Source organism: Scyliorhinus torazame, chromosome 3, assembly GCF_047496885.1.
Source record: "Scyliorhinus torazame isolate Kashiwa2021f chromosome 3, sScyTor2.1, whole genome shotgun sequence".
NCBI classification, from domain to species: Eukaryota; Metazoa; Chordata; class Chondrichthyes; order Carcharhiniformes; family Scyliorhinidae; genus Scyliorhinus; species Scyliorhinus torazame.
Window position 1 is genome coordinate 975,878 of NC_092709.1, and position 23,385 is coordinate 999,262.

The following is a 23,385-nucleotide window of genomic DNA, read 5'->3' on the forward strand; positions in this document are numbered from 1 at the left end:
TGACACAAACTTTTCATGATGTCACTATGCTGACGTTGGACTGGGGAGAGCACAGTAAGAAGTCTTACACCAGGTTAAAGTCCAACAGGTTTGAATCACTAGCTTTCGGAGCACAACTCCTCCCTCAGGTGAATGGCAGGAGCAGCGCTCCGAAAGCTAGTGATTCAATACAAACCTGTTGGACTTTAACCTGGTGTTGCAAGACTTCTTACAACCTTTTCAAAGTGAGGGGAGGGGCGGCAAAAGGGGAAACGTGGCCAACACATTTTTCAAAAAAATCTTTTGTCTGTTGGCACCGGAACCCATTCACCTCCGGCAGGTGAACTTCCTCCACCAGCTCCTCTAATTTTGCAAACCTCCCTTCCACGAAAATCACTAAACCACTCAATCCCCTCACGCCTCCAAGTCGGTGGCATTCGTATCTACGGTGCCTTCAGGTAGACCCACCATCCTTACATTCACCTGCGAGAGCGGTTTTTTAGGTTGTCAACTTTTACCGACAGCTTTTTCTGTGTCTCTGCCATTACCATAACCTCAGCCTCTAATGAGGCAGCCCAATCCCTGCGGACAGCCACTGAATTCTCCACCTTCTGACCGCAGACTTTGTTCAACTCTCTCCAGGGCCATGTGTGTCGGTTCCACAGCCCTCGCCTGATCCTCCGAATCCACCAATCTCTGCATCCCGAGTTCATTTGAGATAAATTCCATCGACCACAGTGCAGGGCAGCCGCCATTTTTTCTCTTCCAGCATCTTGCGAATTCTCTTTATCCAAGGAGTGTCCTTTCTTTCTCAATTTGCTGTCTCTGGACACCCCTCGTTGCAGTAGAAGGTGTGCTGCCACAATCCTGTGGCTTTTAAACATTTTAGCGAGACCGTGTATTGGGCCAAATAGGTCTTCAAGTCTTTGGGGAGGAGCCACCTGGTGCACAGCCACCTCCTCCATGGCCACCCTCGGAAGTCAGCTCCACCTTCTCAACCTCGCCCCTCGCCGGAGGTGTGGAGACCCTCAGGTTAAACCACCACCAGTCAGCTCTGCCCGTCAAAGGGGAAAGCAGCCTCTGGTCATCTGGGACTGTGGTGACTTTTCCTTTACCAATAGATACTAAAACTGTGACCCAAACTTCACAACTTTCCTTTCTCACCCGTTTGACCTGCATCCCAATAATCCGAGTCAGATATTTATCGGAACCACTTCGTTTCAAATATTGATTCAGAGATTGCAACAAGTCCTGCACAGAATTTCAGAATTGTTACGATGGAGATTGCGGCCCATTGTGTCTGCACCGACTCAGCCAACGTCATGACAGAGAGCCATTACCCTGCACATTGCCCAAATAGAAACAAACAGATACCCTCATGAATGCCTTAATTGAACCTGCCTACACAGCACTTCCAGGTCGTGCATTCCAGATCCGAACACTCGTGGTTTTCCCACATAACCTTTTCTTCTTTTGCAAATCACTTTAAATAAGATCATAAGACGTTGGAGCAGAATTAGGCCACTCGGCCCATCCAGTCGGCTCCGTCATTCTGATACCAGACTCTTCCCCACAGCTACAAGACTCCTCAACGACTCTCCCTGATCTGTTCCCTGTAAGAACACTATTCACGGCGCCCTATGCTGCTCTTGCTCATGTATTTGCTTTGTTTGGCCCCTTGTTCCGCACTGTAACCAATCACTGTTTGTCAATGTACTTTGTCGATTACTCGTTTTGTCTATTATGTACGTACTGTGTACGTTCCCTTGGCCGCAGAAATATACTTTTCACTGTACTTCGGTGACAATAAAATCAATCAATCATGGCTGATATTTTTCTCATCCCCATTCTCCTGCCTTCTCTCCATAACCCGTGATCCCCTTATTAATCAAGAACCTATCTATCTCTGTCTTAAAGACACTCAGTGATTTGGCCTCCACAGACTTCTGCGGCAAAGATTCCACAGATTCACCACCCTCTGGCTGAAGAAATTCCTCCTCATCTCGGTTTTAAAGGATCGTCCCTTAGGGGTCTGAGATGGTGTCCTCTGGTTCTTGTTTTTCCTACAAGTGGAAGCATCCTCTCCATGTCCACTCTATCCAGGCCTCGCAGTATCCTGTAAGTTTCAATAAGATTCACCCTCATCCTTCTAAACGCCAATGAGTACAGACCCAGAGTCCTCAACCGTTCCTCATGTGCCTCTCTGCGTCCTCTCGACCTTATCCCTTCGACCAGAGGGAACAGTTTCTCCCCATCTACTCTGTCCTGCCCCCTCAGGATTTTGAACATCGCTAACCAATCTCATCCCGCCTTTTTCTTTCCAATGAGAACAGTGTCAACCTTTCCAATCTTCTCACAACTGAAGCTTCCTGGAACTATTCCTTAAATCTCTCCCGCTCTCTCTCTAATGCGTTTACATCTTTCACATAATGTGGTACCCAGAACTGTGCACACTATTCCAGCTGAGGTCTAACTCGTGAATTGTAGAAGTTCAGCATAACCTCCTTGCTCTTGTACTCGATGACCCTGTTAATAAAGCTATCAGTTTCATTAACTGCTGTGCTGCCGCCTTCCGTGATCTCTGCACAGATACACCCAGGTATCCCTCTGCTCCCAAACCCCCTTTAAGAACTTTATCCTTATTTTATATTGTCTCCCCATGTTCTTCCTGCCAAAATCATCACCTCACACTTCTCCACATTGAACTTTATCTGCCACCTATCTGCCCACTCCAACAACTTGTCTACGTCCTTTTGGAAGATCTACACGGACTTCCTCAGTTTGCAATACTTCTGACCAAGGGAAGAAAAGGAAGAAGGTGTAAAATGTGGTCTTACATTTGAATATCCCCGGACACACACAATCTGTTGTAAGAGTGCAGAGAACGAGGTAAAAACACCAATCCCGCCCCCAAAACAGACCATCAGCATCAGGTACGCCTTGTTCTTCAACAACTGCAATTTAAACATCAAAACACAAGTTAGAACATGTGAACAAGCTCACAGATTGGAACAGTATAGCGTGTTAGAAATCAGCATCACGCTCAACAGTTTGTTTGTTTTACTTCCGGCACGACTGAAGAAACACAACTTTACACTGCCCTGTAAGTAAAATTCAATTCTCCCACAATCACTCCAATACCATTCTTCGCTGCTGAGCATTTTACATCTGATCTTTCACTTTCCTATAATACATAGAACACGGAACATTACAGCGCAGTACAGACCCTTCGGCCCTCGATGTTGCACCAATCTGTGAAACCACTAAAGCCCATCTACACTATTCCCTTATCATCCATATGTCTATCCAATGACCATTTGAATGCCCTTAGTGTTGCCGAGTCCACTACTGTTGCAGGCTGGGCATTCCACGCCCTTACTACTCTCTGAGTAAAGAACCTACCTCTGACATCTGTCCTATATCTATCTCCCCTCAATTTAAAGCTATGTCCCCTCGTGCTAGACATCACCATCCGAGGAAAAAGGCTCTCACTGTCCACCCTATCCAATCCTTTGATCATCTTGTATGCCTCAATTAAGTCACCTCTGCATTAAACTCCATTTGCCACCTCTCAGCCCAGCGCTGCAGCTTATCTATGCCCCTCTGTAACTTGTAACATCCTTCCGCACTGTCCACAACTCCACCGACTTTAGTGTCATCTGCAAATTTACTCACCCATCCTTCTACGCCCTCCTCCAGGTCATTTATAAAAATGACAAACAGCAGTGGCCCCAAAACAGATCCTTGTGGTACACCACTAGTAACTGGACTCCAGTCTGAACACTTCCCATCAACCACCACCCTTTGTCTTCTTCCAGCTAGCCAATTTCTGATCCAAACTGCTAAATCACCCTGAATCCCATGCCTCCGTATTTTCTGCAGTAGCCGACCGTGGGGAACCTTATCAAACGCTTTACTGAAATCCATATACACCACATCAACTGCTTTACCCTCATCCACCTGCTTGGTCACCTTCTCAAAGAACTCAATAAGGTTTGTGAGGCACGACCTACCCTTCACGAAACCGTGTTGACTATCTCTAATTAAATTATTTCTTTTCAGATGATTATACATCATATCTCTGATAAACCTTTCCAAGATTTTGCACACAACAGAAGTAAGGCTCACTGGTCTATAGTTACCGGGGTTGTCTCTACTCCCCTTCTTGAACACTAAATAGTCTGGAAATATTGAATTCCAGCACTGTGGTGCCCGTGTTCCTGGAAATCTCTCTCCAGCTAGCGCTGAGGGAATCTTCCACCTTCATTTTCGCTCCCGGGGGTGAGCGGCCACGCCGAGCGCGAGCGGCCACACCGAGCGCGAGCGGTTACTGGGTTATGGGGATAGGGTGGGGTGCTCTTTCCAAGAGCCGGTGCAGACTCAATGGGCCGAATGGTCTCCTTCTGCACTGTAAATTCTATGATTCTATGTTCTCGGTGTAAATGGGCAGTTTAAAAAACAACCATTTACAACTTGCAACCCTCGGTTCTATGCACTGTTATGTTACAGACTGCTGCTATTGTCTCCAAGAGTAAACATCTTGCATCTTCTCAAAGGACAGATCCACTGGATTGTTGGTTTCTCTCAATTCTGCGATTTATTTAAGCACTGTTAATTCTGAGCTTCAGCAGTCACAAACATTCACTCTAAACGAGGGATAATAATTACTCACCATCTTAATTCCCGTGAAAAAGGGCTCCGAAGTGGAGTTAGCTGCACCAGCAGATGGAGGTGTCGGAGGCACCTTATGACGAATTGCCACCATCGTAAGAAAACATGCAATTGCTGCAGGGACTGCGTACACTCCCAGCTGAAAATTCAACAAGGACCAAAGCCACAATTTACTCCCTCTGGAAAATGCAGGTGTACTCCAAATAATAATCTGCATGTGAAACATATGAAGATTGCGAATGTGCTTACCAACACTGGCATTGAAGATGGCTTCTTCACCAACAGAGGGGAAAGTATATTGGCAAACAGAATACCTAATGGATTGGCTAGATTGCCAGGGAGGACAAAAACAATTAGAAGCAGAGAAAATAGGAGCAGAAGGAGGCCATTTGGCCCTTCAAGCCTGCTCCGCAATCATTATGATCATGGCTGATTATTATGCATTCAATCACTTGTAACACTGCAGTTGCTGCATCATTTCAAAAATTAGTGGACGAACATTTATGATATTTGCTTGGAAGCACTGCACAGGGCCAACTCTACCTCCACATGCGCGAGGCTCAACCTAACGCAGCTAAAAATAGAACATAGAGCCCACTTAACCAGAACCCGAATGAGCATGTTCTCCCCAGAGGTGGAGGATAGATGTGAACGGTGCCAAGGAGGCCCGGCCAACCACACCCACATGTTCTGGTCTTGCCCCAGACTTGCTGGGTACTGGACAGCCTTCTTCGAGGCAATGTCCAAAGTGGTGTGGATGAGGGTGGAGCCATGTCCGAAAGTGGCTCTCTTTGGGGTATCAGACCAGTCAGGTCTCTTCATAGGGAGGAGGGCAGACACCCTTGCCTTTGCCTCCCTGATCGCCCGCCGTAGAATCCTGCTCGGCTGGCGGTCAGCAGCACCGCCCAAAGCTGCAGACTGGCTGGCGGTCAGCAGCACCGCCCAAAGCTGCAGACTGGCTGGCGGTCAGCAGCACCACCCAAAGCTGCAGACTGGCTGTCCGACCCATCGGAATCTCTCCGAATGGGAAAATCAAATTCAACATCCGTGGGTCATAAGAGGGCCTCCACAAAACATGGGAGCCATTCACCCGACTGTTCCAGGACCCATTTGTGGCCAACACAAATAAATAAATAGCCAGTAGCCAGGGGGAAATAGCCAGGACAAGCTAGAAAGAGGAAAGCGAGGGAGGACTAGGGAGGGAACCAACCCGGGTCCCCAGCACTGTGAGGCAGCAGTGCCAACCACTGTGCCACCATGCCACCCCGGGTCCCTGGCACTGTGAGGCAGCAGTGCTAACCACTGTGTCACCATGCCGAACCGGGTCCTGGCACTGTGAGACAGCAGTGCTAACCACTGTGCCACCATGCCGAACCGGGTCCTGGCACTGTGAGGCAGCAGTGCTAACCACTGTGTCACCATGCCGAACCGGGTCCTGGCACTGTGAGGCAGCAGTGCTAACCACTGTGTCACCATGCCACCCTGGGGCCCTGGCACTGTGAGGCAGCAGTGCTAACCACTGTGCCACCATGGGTCTCTGGCGCTGTGAGACAGCAGTGCTAACCACTGTCACCGGGCAGGTATTTTATTCACAATTACAGTGCTGCACATTGTTCAAAGAAAATTGTCCGACCGATGTTCAAGCAAAGAGTCAAATCGCTTCACATCCTTGCACCTGGAACAGCCACAAGAGCGAGCACCACAGGAGTTACTGGAGATTTCCTGTAATGTCTGTAAGCAGAAAGAGGGATGGGACCAAATCAGCCATTTTAGCCACTATATCAAGCTGGACATTTCCTCGTCAGTTCCTGCAGTTGCTCAGTGTACAAGAGGCTTTCTTGCAGAGCAGCTGCTGTCACTACTAACAAACAGAACCCCCTCCCATTTCAGGTACTCTTAGCAGCACCAAGTACTCCAATCAGCTGCTAGTTAAAACTCCCTCACTCCACTCCAGCAGAGAAATCTTCCTCCTGCCACTATATGATTTCCATTTGCAGCAACAACTAACCACACACATCTCAAAACTGCTAACTACTGCTGATTTCTTAGCTTTGGGCTTTAGTCCTATCATCAACTGGAACCACGTTTAATCTATCAGACTTCAATTTATTTAGAACTCTCACAGTCAGCAGAGAGGGGTTGCAGCAGTTAGTGAGGACTGCATTTCAACCTCAGGTCTGACCCAAGCTGAAACCAGCCCCCAGGGAAGAAATAAAGCCAAGATTCGACTCAGGTCAAAAACACATGTCTTTTAGAAGAGGGAAAAGGGATTCAAAACGAAATTAAGCAAATGGGTAAAAGTGAATATTGCATTTAATTGCCCTATAACATAATTTACTAAACAAAGCACATGGCAGTCTCTGGAAGACCACACTAAACATAAAACACCGTCTGTGGAATGCTAGTGTGGCATCATCTGTGCCGGTTAATTGGTCCCACTCCCCAATCTTGCCCTGTGGCCCCACAAATTTAAGTATATTCCCTTGTGAAAGTTATTATTGAAGCCACTCCCACCCCATTTCAGGCAGTGTGTTCTAGACCGTGACTCACAGCTTCAATAATATTCCACGTCTGTTTGCATCTTTCACCATTATCTTGAATCTTTGTCCTCTGCTGATAGACCTAAAGAAATACTTGCTCCTTATTTACTCTATCAAACCAGTTAAAGATTTTAAAGAATAATCTTCTCTGAACCTTCTATGCTCCAAGGAAAACAATCCCAGCTTTGTCAATCTCTCCTGCATTCTAATAAAACACCTCGGCAAGATTTTCAACTCCTTCCTCAAAACATGGTGCCAAGAATTGTTCGGAATACTGCAACTGACGTCTAATTAGTGTTGCATAAAGTTTAGCATAACGTCCTTGCTCTTGTGCCCCATGTCTTGATTTCTACAGCCAAGCATTCCTTATGCTTTCTTCACTTCAGTAGAAAATAGGTGGATGTTCTGTGCTTTTCCTCGGCTGTTGGCTGATCTTATACACAATAATCCAAATGAGACGTCACTGGTGCTTTGTGAAAGATGAATCATATTCATTTCAAGCGAAACAACTCACCCATTGATGAAATCATGTTTGCTGTTGCTCTCTGTTGTTCTGGAAACCAAGTAGCAGCCAATTTTGTTGGAGAAAAGAGAACCAATGGCTGTGCGAATGCACCAAGAGTCTGGCCCACCATCAGAAGAGGAAATTTCCAGCTTTCATGAGGTATGAAGAAAGCAACACTTAAGAGTTGCACTGCACAACCAGCGAGGTTCAGCCATGAGCTCAGGATCAGCTACAGTGCGGAAGATCAGAGGGATTATTCAATGATTAGGTGTTGGCCAGTTTGTGCTTTTGTGATTATGCAGTGAAAATACTTGACGATTTTGCAGATATCCTCCATGCTTTACATCCACACTAATTAAATCCAGATTAATTCAAGTGATGTTCTATTTGTTTTAGAAACATTACAACCTATAATAATTCACAAATATCTGAGTCTATCAAAAATAAATTAGTTTATGATTGATACAAGAAATTGCAGAACACATCACTGGCACGCAGAAATTATATAAATTCACGAGGTTCAATGTGTTAACTTTAATAAGCACGATCAAATTCTGCACATTCTGCACAAAGTCGTGTGGGCTTCAGGGTGTACTAGCTCGATGGATAAAGAACTGGCTGGGCAACAGGAGACAGAGAGTAGTGGTGGAAGGGAGTGTCTCAAACTGGAGAACGGTGACTAGTGGTGTTCCACAGGGATCCGTGCTCGGACCACTGTTGTTTGTGATATACATAAATGATCTGGACGAAGGTATAGGTGGTCTGATAAGCAAGTTTGCAGATGATACTAAGATTGGCGGAGTTGCAGATAGTGAGGCGGACTGTCAGATAATACAGCAAAATATAGATAGACTGGAGAGTTGGGCAGAGAAATGGCAGATGGAGTTCAATCCAGGCAAATGTGAGATGATGCATTTTGGAAGATCCAATTCAAGAGCGGACTCTACGGTCAATGGAAGAGTCCTGGGGAAAATTGATGTACAGAGAGATCTGGGAATTCAGGTCCATTGTACCCTGAAGGTGGCAACGCAGGTCGATAGAGTGGTCAAGAAGGCATACAGCATGCTTTCCTTCATCAGAAGGGGTATTGAGTACAAGAGTCGTCAGGTCATGTTACAGTTGTATAGGACTTTGGTTAGGCCACATTTGGAATACTGCGTACAGTTCTGGTCGCCACATTATCAGAAGGATGTGGATGCTTTAGAGAGGATGCAGAGGAGGTTCACCAGGATGTTGCCTGGTATGGAGGGTGCTAGCTATGAAGAAAGGTTGAGTAGATTAGGATTGTTTTCGTTGGAAAGACAGATGTTGAGGGGGGACCTGATTGAGGTCTACAAAATTATAAGAGGTATGGACAGGATAGCAACAAGCTTTTTCCAAGAGTGGGGCTGTCAATTACAAGGGGTCACGATTTCAAGGTGAGAGGGGGAAAGTTTAAGGGAGATGTGTGTGGAACGTTTTTACGCAGAGGGTGGTGGGTGCCTGGAACGCTTTGCCAGCGGAGGTGATAGAGGCGGGCACGATAGCATAATTTAAGATGCATCTAGACAGATATATGAACGGGCGGGGAACAGAGGGAAGTAGATCCTTGGAAAATAGGCGACAGGTTTAGATAAAGGATCTGGATCAGCGCAGGCTGGGAGGGCCGAAGGGCCTGTTCCTGTGCTGTAATTCTCTTTGTTTTTTGTTCATATTTAAATTATGTATAGCCACAATCATTTTGAAAGAAACTGAGAGAGTTAGGCGAGCACCAGTTATGCATTCCGAGCAACGTGTTGTATTGGTAGCACCATTCAAGTCAGTCAGTGGAGCAGTTCCTGCCCCATTGCGGGGATTGAGTGCATTATTCAGACTGGTTTTTCAGTGTAACAGAGCAACATCGCCACAGGCGCTAGCGATAGGAGTGGTCTTAAACCACGTGTCATGTTGTTCAAGTAGATTCCAGATACTCGGACGTAGTTCAAAAAAATGTATGGAACCAACCTCAACATACAACATATCACATCACTGCACTAATTGCCTGGCTGCTTTACTACTTTGAATTTCTGGATGTTTCTTTTGAATTTAGAGTAGCCAATAATTCTTTTTCCAATTAAGGGGCAATTTAGCGTGGCCAATTCACCTACCCTGCACATCTTTGGGTTGTGAGGGTGAAACCCACGCAGACACGGGGAGAATGTGCAAAATCCACACGGACAGTGACCCAGGGCTGGGATTTGAACCCGGGTGCTCAGTGGCGTAGTCCCAGTGCTAACCACTGCGCCACATGCCGCCCTGAATTTCTGGATGTTTTAAAGTTTTGTCTGACTATTATCTTGTTCCTCAGGCTGGTGGATGCAAGGTGTGAAATTCCAGCTAAATTATTTTAGTAGAAGCAATGGGATGAATCATAGAATCACTACACTGCAGAAGGAGGCCATTCGGCCCATCAGGTCTGCATCTATCCTTTGGAAGGGTACCTACCTAGGGTCAGGCCCCCAGCCTATCCCATTAACCCAGCAACCCCACCTAACCAAACCTTTTTGGACATTAAAGTGCAATTTAGCGTGGCCAATCTAGCTCCCTCTGCCCAGACTCAGTTTGAATCTGCTTTACATTTAGATAATTTGCCCGACTAGTCTTTCAGCCAAAATGGATAACTTCACACTTATCCACATCAAACTCCATCTGCCACTTCCGGTTGTGGCTATGCGGAGCTAAGTCGCACATTCGGCGGCTCCCGCAAAAACGGACTTTTGGGCTCTTTTCAGGGCCCCCAACGGCACTTTTTCAACGTTTCCCGGTGTGGGAAGGAGATTACAACAATTCCCCGATAGTATATGGCTTCTACTAGGAGCGGGGCGACATAAAAGGTGGTGGTGGACCCGAAGAAGGTGCGAGGGAAGAAGAACAAAATGGCGGCGGGCGGAGACCAGGCAGCGTGGATGCAGTGGGCGCAGGAGCAGCAGGAGGGTATCCAGCGCTGCTTCAGAGAGATCAAAACGGACCTGCTTGAGCCGATGAAGGCTTCTATTGATCAGCTGCTGGAGACACAGACGGCCCAGGGGCTGGCGATCCGCGAGGCCCGACAAAAGAACTCCGACAACGAGGACGAGATCTTAGGCCTGGCGGTAAAGGTGGAGGCGCACGAGGCGCTCCACAAGAAATGGCAGGAGCGGTTCGAGGAGATGGAGAATCGGTCGAGGTGGAAGAATTTGCGGATTCTGGGCCACCCGGAGGGGCCGGACGTGGGGGCCTATGTGGTCACCATGTTGAACTCGCTGGTGGGAGCAGGGTCCTTCCAGGGGCCCCTGGAGCTGGAAGGGGCCCATAGAGTGCTGGCGAGGAGGCCCAAGGCTGACGAGCCTCCGCAGGCGGTGCTGGTGCGGTTTCAGCGGTTTCAGAAGGAGAGGAGCAGCAGGTGGGAGAACGCGGAGGTTCAAATATACCAGGACTGGAGTAAGGAGGCGGCGAAGAGGAGGGCCGGGTACAATCGAGCGAAGGCGGTGCTGCACAGGAAGGGGGTGAAGTTTGGCATGATGCAGCCGGCACCACTGTGGGTCACCTACAAGGACCGGCACCATTATTTTGAGTCTCCGTAGGAGGCGTGGGCCTTTGTTCAGGCCGAGAAGCTGGACACAGACTGAGGATCGGGGTGGGCGATTGGGGACTGCGGTGGATATGTTATGCCTATTTTTTTTTATTCGGGGGGGGGGGGGGCCTTTGCATTGCTTTGGGTTTCTTTTTCTCTGTGTTTTTCTCTTTCGGGTTGGGGAGGGTGGATGGGGAGGGTGGATGGGGAGGGTGGATGGGGCGGGTTGGGCACTGTTTTGATTGGTGGCGGGGCCTGGTAGGTGGAGAGCGCGGGCTTTTTTTCCTGCACCGAAGACTGGGGGGGGGGGGGGCAGGGAAGCGAGGACTGTTTCCCGCGCTTAGAACAGAGAGGGGAGGGGGAGAGCCTGTGGATGGGGAGCAGGAGAGGAGGGTGTGTCACACAATGGGAGGAGTCGAAGGAGAGGCGGGAGTGGCCAGGGTCAGCAGACTGGTGGAACTGCAATGGGGGGAGTAAACCAGCTAGGATGGGTCCTAGCCCGGGGGGGGGGGGGGGGGGGGGGGGGATCGAGTTGCTGCTGCTAAGGTCAAGGAGGAGCTGGAGCGAGTGGGGGGGGGGGGGGGAAATCGAGTTGCTGCTGCTAAGGTCAAGGAGGAGCTGGAGCGAGTGGGGGGGGGGGGGGGGGGGGGGAGGGGGGTCGAGATGGGGGTATGCTGCGGTGGGGAACGGGCCAGGTGTGGGGTGCGGGCCCCTGATCCGGCTGATAACCTGGAATGTAAGGGGACTGAATGGGCCGGTTAAGCGGGCCCACGTGTTCGCGCACCTGAAGGGGCTCAAGGCGGATGTGGTTATGCTCCAGGACACATATCTGAAGGTGGCAGACCAGGTAAGATTGAGGAAAGGGTGGGTAGGTCAGGTGTTTCACTCGGGGCTAGATGCCAAAAATCGAGGGGTGGCGATCTTGGTGGGAAAGAAGGTGTTATTCGAGGCGTCGAGCATTGTGGCAGATAATGGCGGTAGGTACGTAATGGTAAGTGGTAAGCTGCAAGGGGAGAGAGGGTGGTGCTGGTCAACGTGTATACCCCGAACTGGGACGATGCGGGTTTTATGCGCCGTATGTTGGGTCGGCTCCCAGATTTGGAAGGGGGGGCCTGATAATGGGGGGAGACTTTAACACGGTGCTGGATCCGGCACTGGATCGCTCCAGGTCTAGGACGAGTAGGAAGCCGGCGGCGGCTAGAGTGCTGAGGGGGTTTATGGACCAGATGGGAGGGGTGGACCCTTGGAGATTTGCATGGCTGGGGGCTAGAGAATTTTCATTTTTCTCATGTCCACAAGGCTTATTCCTGAATCGACTTTGTTATGAGCAGGGCACTGACAGCATGAGTAGAGGATACGGAGTACTCGGCGATAGCCATTTCGGACCACGCCCCGCATTGGGTGGACTTAGAGCTGGGGAAGGAGAGGGACCAGTGCCCGTTGTGGCACTTGGAGGTGGGGCTGTTTGTGGACGAGGAGGTGAGCGAGCGGGTCCGAGGAAGTATAGAGAGGTACCTGGAGGCCAACGATAACGGGGAGGTCCGAGTGGGGATGGTATGGGAGGGCTGAAGGCGGTGGTTGGGGAGAGCTGATCTCCATTAGGGCCCACAAGGAGAGGAGGGAGCAGGGGGAGAGGGAGAGGCTGGTGCGGGAGATGGTGAGGGTAGACAGGAGGTATGCGGAGGTGCCCGAGGAAGGATTGTTGAGGAAGAGGTGCAGCCTCTAGGCCGAATTCGACCTGGTGACCACCAGGAAGGCGGAGGTGCAGTGGAGGAAGGCCCAGGGGGCGGTCTACGAGCATGGGGAACAGGCAAGCCGGATGCGGGCGCATCAGCATCGAAAGCAGGACGCAGCTAGGGAGATCGGGGGAGTTAAGGACAGGGGAGGGAGCGTGGTACGGAGGGGGGTTGGCATCAATGGGGTCTTCAGGGACTTTTATGAGGAATTGTACCGATCCGAGCCCCCACGGGAGGAGGGAGGGATGGGCCGCTTCCTGGACCAATTGAGGTTTCCAAAGGTGGAGGAGGGACTTGTGGCGGGACTGGGGGCCCCGATTGGGCTGGAGGAGCTGACCAAAGGGATAGGAAGCATGCAGGCAGGGAAGGCACCGGGGCCGGACGGTTTCCCAGTCGAATTCTATAAAAAATATATGGACCTGTTGGGCCTGCTGTTAGTTAGGACCTTTAATGAGGCAAGGGAGGGGGGGGCCTTTACCCCCGACGATGTCCCGGGCACTGATCTCCTTGGTCCTGAAGCGGGACAAGGATCCCCTGCAGTGTGGGTCTTACAGACTGATTTCCTCGCTAAATGTAGATGCCAAGGTGCTGGCGAAGGTCTCAGACACGAGGATTGAGGATTGTGTGCCGCAGATCATCCATGAAGACCAGACGGGGTTTGTGAAGGGGAGACAGTTGAACGCGAATGTGCGGAGGCTTTTGAACGTTATCATGATGCCGGCGAGGGAGGGGGAGGCGGAGATAGTGGTGGCGATGGACGCTGAGAAAGCCTTCGATAGGGTAGAGTGGGGGTACCTGTGGGAGGTGCTGAAGAGATTCGGGTTTGGGGAGGGGTTTGTCAGGTGGGTTAGGCTGTTGTACGAGGTCCCGATGGCCAGTGTGGCCACGAACAAGAGGAGGTCCGAGTACTTTCGGTTGCACCGAGGGACTAGGCAGGGGTGTCCCCTGCCCCCCTGCTCTTCGCACTGGCGATTGAACCTCTGGCTATGGCACTGAGGGAGTCGAGGAACTGGAGGGGGTTGGTGCGGGGTGGGGAGGAGCACAGGGTGTCGCTCTATGCGGACGATTTGCTGCTGTATGTGGCGGACCCGGTGGGGGGAATGCCGGAGGTAATGAGGATCCTTAGGGAATTCGGGGATTTCTCGGGGTACAAGCTCAACATGGGAAAGAGCGAGCTGTTCGTGGTTCACCCAGGGGACCAGGAGAGGGGGATTGGCGAGCTCCCACTAAAAAGGGCAGAGAGGAGCTTCAGGTATTTGGGTGTCCAGGTGGCCAGGAGCTGGGGGGCCCTGTATAGGCTTAATTTCACAAAGCTGGTGGAGCAAATGGAGGAGGAGTTCAAGAGGTGGGGCAGCACGGTAGCATTGTGGATAGCACAATTGCTTCACAGCTCCAGGGTCCCAGGTTCGATTCTGGCTTGGGTCACTGTCTGTGCGGAGTCTGCACATCCTCCCCGTGTGTGCGTGGGTTTCCTCCGGGTGCTCCAGTTTCCTCCCACAGTTCAAAGATGTGCAGGTTAGGTGGATTGGCCATGCTAAATTGCCCTTAGTGTCCAAAGTTGCCCGTAGTGTTGGGTGGGGTTACTGGGTTATGGGGATAGGGTGGAGATGTTGACCTTGGGTAGGGTGCTCTTTCCGGGAGCCGGTGCAGACTCGATAGGCCGAATGGCCTCCTTTTGCACTGTAAATTCTATGATCTATGACACGTTGCTGCTGTCCTTGGCGGGTAGGGTGCAGTCAATCAAAATGACGGTGCTCCCAAGGTTTTTGTTCCTGTTCCAGTGCCTCCCCGTGTTTATCACGAAGGCCTTTTTTAGGCGGGTCAACAGGAGTATAATGGGGTTTGTGTGGGCACGAGGGACTCAGAGGGTGAGAAGGGTGTTCCTGGAGAGGAGTAGAGATAGGGGGGGGCTGGCGCTGCCCAACCTCTGTGGGCACTACTGGGCCGGCAATGCGACGATGGTGCACAAGTGGGTGATGGAGGGGGAGGGGTCTGCATGGAAGGGGCTGGAGACGGCGTCTTGTATGGGTACGAGTCTGGGGGCGCTGGCAACGGAGCCGCTGCCGTTCCCTCCAAGGAGGTATACCACGAGCCCGGTGGTGGTGGCTGCCCTCAACATCTGGGGGCAGTGGAGGCGGCACGGGGGGGGGGGGGGGGGGAAGTTGGGGCCTCGGTGTGGACCCCAATACGGGGGAACCACCGGTTCGTCCCAGGGAGAACAGATGGAGGGTTTTCGGGGTGGCACAGGGCAGGGATACGAAGGTTGGGGGACCTGTTTGTGGACAGGAAGTTCGTGAGCCTGGGTGAGCTGGAGAAGTACGGGCTCCCCCCCGGGGAACACCTTCAGGTACTTACAGGTAAGGGCGTTTGCCAGACGGCAGGTGGTGGAATTCCCGCGGCTACTGCCACACAGTACAGGACAGGGTGATCTCCGGGGGGGGGGGGGGGGGGGGGGGAAGAGTGGGGAAGATCTCGGAAACTTACCAGGTGATGCAGGAGGAGGAGGCGGCCTCGGTGGTGGAGGTGAAAGGTAAGTGGGAGGAGGAGTTGGGAGAGGAGATTGAGGAAGGGACGTGGGCAGATGCCCTAGGGAGGGTGAACTCTTCCTCTTCGTGTGCGAGGCTCAGCTTCATACAGTTTAAGGTGCTGCACAGGGCACACATGACCGGGACAAGGATGAGCAGGTTCTTTGGGGGTGAGGACAGGTGTGTTAGGTGCTCAGGGAGCCCAGCAAATCACACCCATATGTTCTGGGCATGCCCAACGCTGGTGGAATTTTGGAAGGGCGTAGCGAGGACGGTGTCGAGGTTGGTAGGATCCAGGGTCAAACCGGGCTGGGGGCTCGCAATATTTGGGGTGGCAGAGGAGCCGGGAGTGCAGGAGGCGAAAGAGGCTGGAATTCTGGCCTTTGCGTCCCTGGTAGCCCGGCGAAGGATTCTTCTTCAGTGGAAGTATGCGAGGCCCCCAAGCATGGAATCCTGGATCAACGATATGGCAAGGTTTATTAAGTTGGAGAGGGTCGGTACAAGGGTTCTTTAGGCGGTGGCAACCGTTCTTAGACCTCCTGGCAGAACGGTAGACAATGGTCAGCAGCAGCAGCTCGGGGGGGGGGGTACTTTATTTGTGTTTTTGTTCATTTACACTAGGGGGTCTGAGGGGATGTATATATTTGCTATGTTTGCTTTGTGTAAAGTCGGGGTGTTAATTTATTATTGATGTACAGGGGGAGGGGGGTATGCAGGGTTGTTTTCCGAGACTGTTTTGTACTTAACCCTGTTGGGTTCCTTTTTCATTTTGTTATTGATATTCTATGAAAACCTTAATAAAAAAATGTTTTTTTTTTTAAACTCCATCTGCCAAACATTGGCTCAATCTCCTAGCCTATCGATATTCAGCTGTAAAATCGACCTCACCCTATCCTCGTATTCCCAGAACCTAACCTGCACATCCCTGGACACTAAGAGACAATTTAGCACGGCCAGTCCACTTAACCTGCACATCTTTGGATTATGGGAGTAAACCGGACACCCGGAGGAAACCCACGCAGACACGGGGAGGATGTGCAGACTCCGCACAGACAGTGACCCAGCCTGGAATCGAACCTGGGACCCTGGAGCTGTGAAGCAACAGTTAACCACTGTGCTACCTTGCTGTCCTAGGGAAATATGGAATATTATCAGAGAATCCCTACAGTGCAGGAGGCCATTCGGCCCGGGTCTGCAGCGACATTCCAAAATTTCGAGCACCCGACCGAGGTCCAATCCGCCAGGCTATCCCCATAGCCCACCCAGCGACAATGGATCATGGCCAATCGACCAAACCTGCACATTTTTGGACTGTGGGAGGAAACTGGAGCACCCGGAGGAAACCCACACAGAAGGTGCTCTAAAAGAAGCCATGGTGAATTGCTGTCGTGGAATTTGTTTATCAGGGCCCACAGCCTTTGCCGTATTCAGTACCTTCAGCCGCTTCTCGAGATCAGGTGGAGTGAATCGAATTAGCTGAAGACTGGCATCTGTGATGCTGGGGAAAAGGCTGAGATGGAGCATCCACAGGTTACTTTGAGTTGAAGATGGTTAGGAGTGCTCCAGCCTGGTCTCCTGCACAGATGTGCTGGGCCCCCACATCAGTGAGTGGGGAACATTTGTGCAGCTGCTTCCTCCAATCAGGTGCAGTCTCAGAAAATGCACCATCCTCTGAGGCAGACAACAAAGCAGCAACATTTATCGTATTTCAATGTATGTAGAGAGTAAACAAAACAACCTTCCGAGATTTAGTAGATAAACCCTGGGCGATGAGGTAGAACATAGAACATTACAGCGCAGTACAGGCCCTTCGGCCCTCGATGTTGCGCCGACCTGTGAAACCACTCGAAAGCCCATCTACACTATTCCCTTATCGTCCATATGTCTATCCAATGACCATTTGAATGCCCCTAGTGTTGGCGAGTCCACTACTGTTGCAGGCAAGGCATTCCACGCCCTTACTACTCTCTGAGTAAAGAACCTACCTCTGCCATCTGTCTTATATCTATCTCCCCTCAATTTAAAGCTATGTCCTCTCGTGCTGGACATCACCATCAGAGGAAAAAGGCTCTCACTGTCCACCCTATCTAATCCTCTGATCATCTTGTATGCCACAATTAAGTCACCTCTTAACCTTCTTCTCTCTAACGAAAACAGCCTCAAGTCCCTCAGCCTTCCCTCATAAGATCTTCCCTCCATACCAGGCAACATTCTGGTAATTCTCCTCTGCACCCTTTCCAATACTTCCACATCCTTCCTATAATGCGGCGACCAGAATTGCACGCAATAATCCAAATGCGGCCGCACGAGAGTTTTGTACAGCTGCAACATGACTTTGTGGCTCCGAAACTCAATCCCTCTACCAATAAAAGCTAACACACCGTACGCCTTCTTAACAACCCTCTCAACCTGGGTGGCAACTTTCAGGGATCTATGTACATGAACACCGAGATCTCTCTGCTCATCCACACTGCCAAGAATCTTACCATTAGCCCAGTACTGCGTCTTCCTGTTATTCCTTCCAAAATGAATCACCTCACACTTTTCTGCATTAAACGCCATTTGCCACCTCTCAGCCCAGTGCTATGTCCCTCTGTAACTTGTAACATCCTTCCGCACTGTCCACAACTCCACCGACTTTAGTGTCATCTGCAAATTTACTCACCCATCCTTCTACGCCCTCCTCCAGGTCATTTATAAAAATGACAAACAGCAGTGGCCCCAAAACAGATCCCTGTGGTACACCACTAGTAACTGGACACCAGTCTGAACATTTCCCATCAACCACCACCCTTTGTCTTCTTCCAGCTAGCCAATTTCTAATCCAAACTGCTAAATCACCCTGAATCCCATGCCTCCGTATTTTCTGCAGTAGCCTACCGTGGGGAACCTTATCAAACGCTTTACTGAAATCCATATACACCACATCAACTGCTTTACCCTCATCCACCTGTTTGGTCACCTTCTCAAAGAACTCAATAAGGTTTGTGAGGCACGACCTACCCTTCACAAAACCGTGTTGACTATCTCTAATCACATTATTCCTTTCCAGATGATTATACATCCTATCTTTTATAAACCTTTCCAAGTTTTTGCCCACAACAGAAGTAAGGCTCATTGGTCTATAGTTACCGGGGTTGTCTCTACTCCCCTTCTTGAACAAGGGGACAACATTTGCTATCCTCCAGTCTTCTGGCACTATTCCTGGCGACAAAGATGACTTAAAGATGAATTGAAAATGAAAATTGCTTATTGTCACAAGTAGGCTTCAAATGAAGTTACTGTGAAAAGCCCCTAGTCGCCACATTCCGGCGCCTGTTCAGGGAGGCTGTTACGGGAATTGAACCGTGCTGCTGGCCTGCCTTGGTCTGCTTTCAAAACCAGTGATTTAGCCCTGTGCTAAACCTGATCAAAGCCAAAGGCTCAGCAATCTCCTTCCCTAGCTTCCCAGAGAATCCTAGGATAAATCCCATCCAGTCCAGGGGACTTATCTATTTTCACACTTTCCAGAATTGCTAACACCTCCTCCTTATGAACCTCAAGCCCTTCTAGTCTAGTAGCCTGAATCTCAGTATTCTCCTTGACAACATTGTCTTTTTCCTGTGTGAATACTGACGAAAAATATTCATTTAGCACCTCTCCTATCTCCTCGGACTCCAAGCACAAATTCCCACTACTGTCCTTGACTGGCCCTACTCTTATCCAAGTCATTCGTTTATTCCTGACATATCTGTAGAAAGCTTTGGGGTTATCCTTGATCCCACCTGCCAAAGACTTCTCATGTCCCCTCCTGGCTCTTCTTAGCTCTCTCTTTTGGTCCTTCCCAGCCAACTTGTAACTCTCGAGCGCCCTAACCGAACCTTCATGTCTCATCTTTACATAAGCCTCCTTCTTCCTCTTGACAAGTGTTTCGACTGCTTTAGTAAACAACGGTTCCCTTGCTCAACCACTTCCTCCCTGCCTGACAGGTACATACCTATCAAGGACACGCAGTAGCTGTTCCAAGAACAAGCTCCACATTTCCATTGTGCCCATCCCCTGCAGTTTTCCTCTCCATCCGATGCATCCTAAGTCTTACCTCATCGCATCATAATTGCTTTTCCCCCAGATATAACTCTTGCCCTGCGGTACATACCTATCCCTTTCCATCACTAAAGTAAACATAATCAAATTGTGGTCACTATCACCAAAGTGCTCACCTACCTCCAAATCTAACACCTGTCCTGGTTCATTACCCAGTACCAAATCCAATATGGCCTCGCCTCTCATTGGCCTATCTACATACTGTGACAGGAAACCCTTCTGCACACATTGGACAAAAACGGACCCATCTAAAGTACTCGAACTGTAGCGTTTCCAGTCAATATTTGGAAAGTTCAAGTCCCCCATAACAACTACCCTGTTGCTTTCGCTCCTATCCAGAATCATCTTTGCAATCCTTTCCTCTACATCTCTGGAACTTTTCGGAGGCCTATAGAAAACCCCTAACAGGGTGACCTCTCCCTTCCTGTTTCTAACCTCAGCTCATACTACCTCAGTAGACGAGTCCTCATCAAACGTCCTTTCTGCCACCGTAATACTGTCCTTGACTAACAATGCCACCCCTCCCCCTCTTTTACCACCCTCCCTGAGTTTACTGAAATATCTAAACTCCGGCACCTGCAACAACCATTCCTGTCCCTGCTCGATCCACGTCTCCGAAATGGCCACAACATCGAAGTCCCAGGTACCAACCCATGCCGCAAGTTCACCCACCTTATTCCGGATGCTCCTAGCATTGAAGACACACTTTAAACCACCTTCCTGCCTGCACACTCCTGCAACTTTGAAACCCTACTCATGACCTCACTACTCTCAACCTCCTGTGTGCTGGAGCTACAATTCAGGTTCCCAAGCCCCTGCTGAACTAGTTTAAACCCTCCCGAAGAGCATTAGCAAATGTCCCCCCCCCCCGGATAGTGGTACCCCTCTGGTCCAGGTGTAGACCATCCCGTTTGTAGAGTTCCCACCGACTCCAGAATGAGCCCCAATTATCCAGAAATCTGAAACCCTCCCTCCTGCACGATCCCTGTAGCCAGGTGTTCAACTCCTCTCTCTCCCTATTCCTCATCTCGCTATCACGTGGCACGGGGAACAACCCAGAGATAATAACTCTGTTTGTCCTAGATCTAAGTTTCCACCCTAGCTCCCTGAATTCCTGCCTTACATCCCTATCCCTTTTCCTATCTATGTTGTTGGTACCTATGTGGACCACGACTTGGGGCTGCTCCCCTCCCCCTTAAGGATCCCTAAAACAAGATCCGAGACATTACGCACCCTGGCACCAGGGAGGCAACACACCAACCGAGAGTCTCTCTCGTCCCGACAGAATCTCCCATCTATCTCCCTAACTATGGAGTCTCCAATGACTAATACTCTACTCCTTTCCCCCCTTCCCTTCTGAGCAACAGGGACAGACTATGTGCCAGAGACCTGTACCCCATGGCTTACCCCTGGTAAGTCCCCCCCCCCAACAGTATCCAAAGCGGTATACTTGTTACTCAGGGGAACGACCACAGGGGATCCCTGTACTGACTGCTTCCTCCCAGCCCCTCTCACCGTCACCCATCTATCTTTATTCTTCTGAGTAACTGCATCCCTGAAGCTTCTATCTATGACCACCTCTGCCTCCCGAATGATCCGAAGTTCATGCAGCTCCAGCTCCAGTTCCCTAACACGGTTTCTGAGGAGCTGGATATGGGTGCACTTCCCACAGATGAAATCAGCAGGGTCACGGACAGTGTCCCTCACCTCAAACATTCTGCAGGAGGAACATTGTACTACCTTCCCTGCCATCCCCTCTGGATTAAAAAAAGAAAAAGAAAGAAAGAGCTTACCTGTTATTCACTCCCCTTCTCGGCAAGCACTCACTCAGCAACCTCTGCGCCCTGCACAATAACACCTGAGGGAAAATAAAAGAAAAACTACTTACCAGTCACCAGCCAATCCCTTACCTGCAGGCCGTGACGTCACGTTTGAACTTCTTTCTACCCTCGAACCTTCCCCTTGATCTTTACAGCGGTTGTTTTCTTTTTTGGTTAGAGGAGGGGGTAGGGAGGGAAACACTGAAGAAGTGATTCAGGTTTAAGTGTCACTTGACAACAGCTCCTCCACAAACCACCTTCAAGTTAGGTAATGATTAACAGGACGTTTGTTCTATTTAACTGACGAGAAAAGCTACCAAAGTTTCTGCACTCGGTACTACACCAAACATGCATCAAGAGACCTGGAGATTATTTACAACTAAACTTACTGAAGTTTTAAGTCCAAGCATGTCAAGTATCCATGTTGTCCCAAATCCAAAGGGAACACCAACAATGAGGTAGATCATTGATAACCAATTGACTTGATCCATGGAAATGTGGAAGTACTGCGCTGTCTGATCTGCAACTGGTGCAAACGTCAACCAGCACTGAAATAAACAGAAATAATTACTGGCACCTCGGCTGAAGAACACAAAAACTACAGCATAGCAAAACATGGTCAGAATTACAGCACGGAATCCTGCTGGCAGTCAACAGCACCACCCAAAGCTGTAGACTGTCTGTCCGACCTATCGGAATCTCCCCAAACGGAGAAAATCAAATTTGTCACCTGAGGGTCGGACGATGGCTTCCTCAGAACATGGCAGCCGTACACCCAACTGTTCGGGACCTGTTTGTGGCCAACGAACAAGCTGATAAATAATCAAGTAGCCAAGAGCCAGGGGAAAGCAGCCAAAACATGAGAAAAGAGAAGGAAGGAGGGAAAGACCCGGGGGTGGAGGGGGATCAGTGTAAGAGGGAGCAGCTAAGCACAATAGAAAAGAAACGAGAGCTACAGGGAGGGAGAGGGAAGGGGGGGGGGGGAAGAGAGAGAAGGAAGTACATTGGGCAAAGAACAAGAGGGGACCAGAGTGGGGGGGAAAGACGAGGGAACACAAAAACTGGAAGGAGAGCACAGGAAATGATAACGACCTTGACAAGCACAGCAACAGAGAGAAAGAAAATACAGGAGGAGGAAACGACAGCCGGCCGAAGCAGAAGCAAACGCACAACAGCAGCAAAAACCGACCGGGAGAAGCAACATCAGGGGCACCAGTAATACAGATCTATCTTGTATTACTGGTGGGAAGAAAAAGAAAAGGCACCCCCCCCCCCGCCCTTCCCCGGCAAGACATGTACACAGGTACACAGGTACACAGGAACCGTCTCTCCAGCACCTTGATGTACGTACACTTCCCACACCTTGGTTGTTTTACTTTTTATTTACGTGATTTTGCTAATTATATAGCGGTGGTGTTTTTATCTTGTTTGTATTATCTTCTCTTTTTTTCTATTCTTTGTGTACACCTGTAAATATACTATGTTCGAAAAACCCAATAAAAAACAATTATAAAAAAAGAATTACAGCACTGAAATAAACAGAAATACTTCCACCTCTACAGCAGAGTGCGAAAACTACAGCATAGCAAAACATGGTCAGAGTTACATAGCATCAAAACTACAATTTGCTGAATAGCCACATTAGAAATAGCCCATGAATCAGGAGTCAACAATACGGCATTATATTGGTTAGAGGACTTCCAGCAGCGGCGACCTGGTGAGCAGTCGTATACGTGGGTGACTCCTGCCAGTGCATTGGGGTTTTGGCTCTTTTTTCCTGGGCTACGGGAGATTCTATGGAGGAAATTGGTGTAGTTTGAGGGAATACGATCCCCTCGTGCAAGTGTTATGGGTCAGGGTTCAGAGAACCCCAAAGTGTATCATAGAGTTCACCTGACCCACAAAGTAAAGCGTTTGATAAGGTTCCCCACGGTAGGCTATTGCAGAAAATACGG

At 49.8% G+C, this 23,385-nt stretch overlaps 1 protein-coding gene across 1 annotated transcript in view; it reads right to left on the reverse strand.

Moving 5' to 3' along the window:
• LOC140408240 (solute carrier family 49 member A3-like) overlaps nt 1-21,973 on the reverse strand; it is a 44,592-nt gene extending 22,619 nt beyond the window's left edge. Inside the window, exons 1-5 of the mRNA XM_072495178.1 lie at nt 21,820-21,973; nt 7,705-7,924; nt 4,900-4,976; nt 4,652-4,789; nt 2,817-2,933 (exon numbers count right to left, since the gene is read on the reverse strand). Coding sequence (XP_072351279.1) covers nt 2,817-2,933; nt 4,652-4,789; nt 4,900-4,976; nt 7,705-7,924; nt 21,820-21,921 — 654 coding nt within the window. The 5' untranslated portion in view covers nt 21,922-21,973. The remainder of the gene's footprint in view (nt 1-2,816; nt 2,934-4,651; nt 4,790-4,899; nt 4,977-7,704; nt 7,925-21,819) is intronic.
• Between the last annotated feature and the right edge of the window lie 1,412 nt (nt 21,974-23,385).